The sequence below is a fragment of the Schistocerca cancellata genome, chromosome 5, assembly GCF_023864275.1.
Source record: "Schistocerca cancellata isolate TAMUIC-IGC-003103 chromosome 5, iqSchCanc2.1, whole genome shotgun sequence".
Lineage (NCBI taxonomy): Eukaryota > Metazoa > Arthropoda > Insecta > Orthoptera > Acrididae > Schistocerca > Schistocerca cancellata.
Window position 1 is genome coordinate 584617884 of NC_064630.1, and position 7354 is coordinate 584625237.

At 35.9% G+C, this 7354-nt stretch overlaps 1 protein-coding gene across 1 annotated transcript; it reads left to right on the top strand.

Annotated features, from left to right (window-relative positions):
- Window positions 1–228: 228 nt before the first annotated feature.
- Window positions 229–1258, top strand: LOC126188696 (dynein axonemal heavy chain 12-like). Its single transcript, XM_049930304.1, has 4 exons — window positions 229–291; window positions 334–573; window positions 892–1036; window positions 1221–1258. The coding sequence occupies exons 1-4, from the start codon at window positions 229–231 to the stop codon at window positions 1256–1258; spliced, it is 486 nt and encodes a 161-aa protein (XP_049786261.1).
- Window positions 1259–7354: the final 6096 nt, after the last annotated feature.

Genomic DNA, 7354 nt, shown 5'->3' on the forward strand with positions numbered 1-7354 from the left:
TGTTGTCAGTAAGATGCCAACACTACTATAGCACACAAATCACTCTGACAAAAATACGAATTCACAGTTGTCATTTAGATTGATTTATCTGCAAAATCATTGCTTGCACTGTGGTGTAATCTGTCTAATACTTCAAAATAACACATCTACAGTACAGTCCTGAAACTTGAATTTCACTGAAGCAGAATCTGTGTAGCACTCTTGCAAACAGAATTTACTGGATGTTATATGACCAAGGACACTTTTTTAGGATTTTTGTTGCTCATATTCATTAAGATAACCATCGGCAATGTTATTAGATTCCATTTAATACTTTTAATATTCTTCTTTCAGTTTTTCAAGGGTGTGGCAGTATCAGGTGCTTGGATATGTTTGGATAACTATAACACAATTGCTGTAGAAGTAGTATCTGTTCTGGCTCAGCACACAAGTGCAGTAATCCATGCTCTTCAATCAAATATGAAAGCAGTCATTTTTGAAGGTCTTGAACTTCCTTTGAAAACCACTGGATTTCTGTGCATTACTGTGGATGTACAGTGTGAAACATGCTCTGCATTACCTGCAAACTTGAGGGTATTGTATGATTTGTAATGCCTCATATTAACTTTTGGTAACTGAGATTTGTAAATAAGTGTCTATAAAAAATTGTAGTTGTAATTTATGTTCTTATCTTTGCAGTAAACTAATGAATACCTTTACAGGTTTCACACATAGCTGTATAATTTATGTTGTTGGAGTGTGAATTATTTGTTTCTTGTAATTTTCAGTCCAAATAATTTATGATAATAGAGTACTTGAAGACTGTGAAGCATACAGCTCAAATTTCATAAGAAGATATTCAAGTAACTTATGTTTTCAGTTTCATATTCCTTACTAATGCTGTGCTGGTAGAAATTCATGAACACTGTTAAAGCCTTTTTGAAAAGCTACAATGTTGTCTTCTTTGTCTGTTTGTGTTGTGAATTAGTTGAGTGGAGTACAGAGATCATAATTTTTTACGAATGTATTAGTTGTAAATTAAGTGGAATAAGTTTCAGTACATACCATAGCATCATTCATAGTTACCGTTGTGAACTAACAGCATTTCTTCACTTTTCACTTCTCAGTCCTTTCCTTAATACTCGAGAGAGAGAAATCTGAAACTGCAAAACATGAAGGTTTTCTACTATTCCTCATTTTCCTCTATTCATTGTGATTGTAGCTTTGTTATCTGTTTTCAGTGATATTTGCTGAATTTATCTCTAAGATTCGTACATAACTTTTATTTTATTTACATTTCCTTGTCTTGTATTGATCAGTTTTTTGCTTTTTCATCCCCATTGTTTCATCATGTTCTTTTTTCTGTTTCTGTTTATTTTTCTTATTTACATAGTGTTCACAACATAAGTTAATATACACTTATGCATTGACCCAAATGCTATAGATGTATGTTTAGAAGTGAAAAAGTGATTATTAGGACATAGAAACTTTGGGTAATCAACATCACTGAAAAAATTATCGTAATAAAACTCATATGTATTCATTAGCGAACAACTGGTGACCTTAAAATTTAAAGATTGATGCTAGTGCTTTGTAGACACTCACTGCACTATTTGCTACAAGGTTATTGCAACTAGCAGATAACATTTATGAAACCTCCAGGTCATCCATTAATGCATATCTGTCTTTTTATTGTCACATTGCATGAATCAAATTCCATAGATCCATGGAAAGGGAACTCAGATTCAAAGGTGTATGTTTTATGGTAAACTGACATTGGCAGCAGGAGAGTGATTTCTGAATTTCAGAAATGTAATCTTCTTACTAGAGAACTTTTATTTACCAAGATCACAATAAATACATACATAGACAACTAGTTTCATCAATTTAAACTGCCATTTTCAGATTTGAAAAAGTAATAAAATTTTCTTTTTCAAGTATTGAATCAGTCTAATAATCAATATTCTTTATGGAAAATCCAATGTCACTATAACAAACAGAACATGCCAGAGGTAATGAAGAACATGCACCAGTGTAGTGCAATATATTGTGCAATAAAAAATTTGTGGTACAAACTCAGAAAATTTCTGACAAAATAAATGGACTGTAGGTTATTAGGGTGTAATACCAGATGGCAGCAGTTTTTTACACAGTAACATAGGACTATAATACATACATACTGTAATTGTCTGTATTTTACATCCAAAGATGACATTAATCTAAAAGTGGAATTTAAAACAATTGCAGTGCCGTGTCTTATGTTAAAAGACAGGAAATGACAGTGCTGATCAGCTGCGGCAAGAGTATAACTTAGGAGCATTGCACATATGATGCAAGTTAAGCAGAACATTTTTCAAAAGAATGTATAAACATTTTACAAAATTCTATGATTAAAAGCAAGAAATAAAGGTGTACTACACTGTGGAGCCTTTCAGGAGGTGGTTTGCCTCAGTTGTTGAGACAACATTGTCCTAAATTTGATCATAACATATACAAACATTTGCAGCGTTTTTACATACATCAATAGTACAGCAGTAAAATACAAATAGTGTTCATGGTTTTTGACGAGTTCCATACAGTATGGAGCACACCTATGATCCAAACCTGCCAACGGAGGGCTACAGATTTACAGAGAATATGCCTATATGACATAACAATATGAGAGAGGGAAAGTTGCTACTCACCATGTAGTGAAGATGCTGAGCCATGATAGGCACAATAAAAAGATTCACACGATCATAGCTTTCGCCCATTGAGGCCTTTGTCAGCAGTAGACACAACAGACATGCACACACACACACACACACACACACACACACACACACACACACACACACACAAAAATGTGTGCTCACACACACTCACACACACACACACACACACACAGATACACACACTCAACGCAAGTGCAACTTGCACACATATCTGCAGTCTCAGAGAGCTGAAACTACACTGCGAGCAGCAGCACCAGTGCATGATGGGAGTGGCGACTGGGTGGGTGTAAGGAGGAGACTGGGGCGGGGAGGGGTAGCATGGTGGGAGTGGCGGACAGTGAAGTGTTGCAGTTTAGACGGAGGGTAGGAGAGAAGGTGCAGAGCGGGGAGGGGGTAAGTAGCGGAAAAGAGAGAAATAAAAATAAAAGAAATTAAAAGACTGGGTGTGGTGGTGAAATGACAGCTGTGTAGTGCTGGAAAGCGAACAGGGAAGGGGCTGCATGGGTGAGGACAGTGACTAACGAAGCTTGAGGCCAGGAAGGTTATGGGAACATAGGATGTATTGCAGGGAAAGTTTCCACCTGCGCAATTCAGAAAAGCTGGTGTTGGTGGGAAGGATCCATATGGCACAGGCTGTGAAGCAGTTGTTTAGATGAGGGATGTCATGTTTGGCAGCATGTTCAGCTACAGGGTGGTCCACTTGTTTTTTGGCCACAGTTTGTCGGTGGCCGTTCATGTGGACAGACAGCTTGTTGGTTGTCATGCCTATATAGAATGCAGCAGAGTGGTTTCAGCTTAGCTTGTAAATCACATGACTGGTTGCACAGGTAGCCCTGCCTTTGATGTGACAGGTGATGTTAGTGACCGGACTGGAGTAGGTGGTGGTAGGAGGATGTATGGGGCAGGTCTTGCATCTAGGTCTATTACAGGGGTATGAGCCATGAGGTAAGCGATTGGGAGCAGGGGTTGTGTAAGGATAGACAAGTATATTGTGTACCACCAACTGAAATTCCACCATCTCAGCCATCCAGTTTGTCCCTAGGCAGACTATGTAAGTCTGTCTAGATTTTATAGAGCTGTGGTGACAGTATACAACTTTGTCTGACTCCTTTTTTCACATCAAAAAACTCAAGAGTATTCTCCATCCACCTATTTGGTTGCAGTATGACTGTTAATGAAGACCATTTAATAATGATACTAGGTGTTCTGGAACCAAAAATTCATTGAGCACATGGAAAAATTGTCCCTCATGATGTAATCAAAGGAATTTTTTATAATCTAGATGACAAATGTAGACAGGGACACAAAAATAAAAAAATTGCAGTTACCTGTATCAAATTCATGTGTCCCTCTCAGGCACCTATACCTGTCACAAAACCAGCAGAAATCTAAGACTGCAGAAATTTCTTTAGCTATTGACTAATAATATACAGGGGAAATCTGCTAGCATGCGATATTAATGCTGTGGCCCAATAACTGGAGCATGTATCTTCTTTCGTGAAGAGGAATTGGAACAGATGTAGTCCAGTCTTTAGGCCATTCACCACTGTTTCATGCCATATTACACATTAATTGCAAAGCACGTATGCCTTCCTCCATATATCAGTCAGCATTTCTCTTGAAATGCCATCTATACCTGAGGCTTTATTGCTTTCAAAAGCTTTATGGCAGTCTCGATTTCACTGAATTGAGTATCAGGTTCTCTTCCTCAGTGTTATTTCCTTTGCAATACAAGGTTTGATAGTGTTGTTTCTACCTAAATATTGACTCAATAAGAATATGTTATGACATAAATAAACTACAGTTCACTATATTCAAAAAGAGTTATTTGGAAATCCTTAACATCTTAACCAAGCCAAAAAGACTACCTAAAGGAAGAGTGAGGAGAGGACACTGGAAGACATGCAGGAGCAACATAGAGGCATGTAGCTTAATATGATAATGCATGTAAAAGTCAGGAGTAGTTCTTTATACATTAGTGAATGTCAAATTCCAGATGATAATGATGACCTATACATTAACATCTCTTTCCCTGTGTGCCTCAGCCCAGTCTACCTTTTGTATGTGTGGTAGTGTTTTGGTAGAACTTATAGAGGGAGACCAAGGCTTGAATCTTGACTATAGTAAGCAGTTTCAAATGAATGTAGTTTTTGGTAGTTATACATAGATGAAGAGAGTTGCACAGGATAGAGTAGTGTGATGAGCTGCATCAAACCACTCTTCAGACTAAACAACAACAACTACAACAATAACAGTGATAACACAGCTGAAAGAGTTTTGTGCGGGAGTAGGATGGCTTTGATGTATGTTAAACTTTCAGTATTATCCTCTGCAAACAGCAAAAATCTGAAGTGTTAGTTAATATGTCACAAAAATTAATTTGCAGCCAGGGTGAGTGAGTTGGTCATGACAATTGTGGTATGAAATACACGAGTGTCAAGCCTTATGGTACCAAAACTTGTGAGACAACTTATCTGAAACGTACCTTGTGAATATGGTCAGGGAATGGTAACAGCAACATTCTTTGACAGATGAGTTTGAGGGCTATGTTTAACTTTGTTTTGTTTTCCTCCCATTCATACATAGACTAATAACATGGCTTTCTTTATGAAAGAATACTGGTAATTTTTTCCATCATATGTATATTAATTGTGTTGTGGGCATCACAGTCTAACAGCATTAAACAATAGTGCTTTAGGACACATTTAGACTACTTAATATATTGGATTTAATTGTAAGTGAAAATTGTAATTCAGGTATTACTAATTTTTCAGGTTTTCCTCCGAGGTGTAGCAACAGTTATTCCTGAATGGTCACAAATTGCACAAATATTGTTATTTTCGTATGGCTATAAGGAAGCAGGAAGTTTGGCACTGAAGTTAACAACTGTGTATAAGTTGTGTGATGAAATATTTTCATCACAAAAACATTATGACTTTGGTTTGTACTTCTGTCTAGAATAATGTAGTAATCTTTGAAATATCAACTTATTTGCTGTTTTTGTATAAATTAGGTGTGATGTTTATGAAACATCTGTTGTTTCCTGTAACTGTTGTTAACTTTGCATTATAGGTTGCAGTTGTTACCCTATGAGCTTTGTCAATAATATTAATTAGTGAGTCTAATTGAAATGACTATATAGGTGAATGATGATGACAGTTTTCCCTGTTTATGTCTTTTTATTTTTTTATGGCATGATGTGAAAAAAATGAAGGAACAGAAGTGCCACAGGATGACAATTATGTTCCTGATGTAAAGATGTCACTCCTGAAATTTGTGTCACTTAGAAGTTATGTGGCATAAAATATATGTCTGTCTCAGCTGCTGAAACTAGTGGTTTTTTACTGGACAGAGGTGTCTAGTGTTTATGTAGGTCAAAAATGTTCTGTTTACTGCATCAGTGCAGCATATCTTGAATGTAATATTTAATGAAAGGGCGTTACTGTAAATCTATTTTAACAAACTGGTCAACAGTTGTTTGTCTCATTTCTCCTATGTGTACAATAATTCAACACCATTAATTTACTTGTATCAGGCCATCAGTTTCTGTTAGCAGACAAACAACATTAAAAGTGTCATATAAAAGAGAAATGCAGTTGATGAACCTAATAAATTTGCGACAGGTTCGATAACCTGTACTTACCTCCAGTTGGGGAATGTGCAATAAAGTGGCCAGTTTAAACTGAATTTTTACCAACCAATGCTTAGTGATACGAGTTTGCCACTTAAATTTTTGGATCTACTCATCTAACATTTCACACTGATTATTTACAAATGAGAAAATATGTATTGAATAGGACCTATAATAATTTTTCTGAAACCTTGTAGAGTGCCCACTATCTGAAGCTTATTGGGGTGAAGTGACCAGTACACACATATGTACTCCAAAAGTGAATAGCAAACCTCTTTCTACTTGCCATCTTCCTTTAAATGCAAATACAAGTGTGTCCTTGGTCTGCAGTGTTAATGATTCATCTACATTACAGATGCACTGTCTTAAGAATATCAAAGAACTTGTCTGTGCTGGCCTTATTAAATACTAATTGGTAATCCATTTAGGTAGGTTACCTGATATTAATATTAGAACCTTGTTTTTGCTTGCCATCTCCAACTCTTTGCTAAAATAATGTAATATTTTGTGCCAACTGGAATGCCAATCTGTAAATTCATAAAATCACTTTTCCATTTCAAAAACATATTTGAGATTTCTTGTTCTTGTTTTTTGCTGAAAACACTCCATAAGCTTCACATGATTTTTTTTGCCACCTATTGCATTATTTTTTTCCCTAGAGCTCTTCTTAATAATCATCAAGAAGATATAGAATGACAGACAATAGCTGTGTATGTGAAAGGATTAGAAGTAAATCAGTAGTATAATGTGTAATATGTGGAAGTAACTAGCTGATTTGGGTTAAGTACCTTAGTTACTTTTCTCAATGATTATTAGTAGTAGTAGTAGTAGTTTATTCATCCAGAGACAATTTACATTGCATGGATTTCGTCAAAAAAATACATAGTATATATATACACACATATAGGGTGAACAATACTATAAAAAATACAGATGTGCATAGACTACGTAACATCAGACCACATTGAAATAGCATGTACAACTTTGATTATTTACATTGATGTATGAGAAAGACTTTTTGCATGGAATA

Excerpts from the sequence above, each read along its gene's own strand:
- LOC126188696 (XM_049930304.1), top strand. The coding sequence starts at position 229 with ATGACCAAGGACACTTTTTTAGGATTTTTGTTGCTCATATTCATTAAG. Across the intron at positions 574-891 it reads CATTACCTGCAAACTTGAGG|AAATTCATGAACACTGTTAA; the intron begins GTATTGTATGAT and ends CTGTGCTGGTAG. Across the intron at positions 1,037-1,220 it reads ATTAAGTGGAATAAGTTTCA|TGATATTTGCTGAATTTATC; the intron begins GTACATACCATA and ends ATCTGTTTTCAG.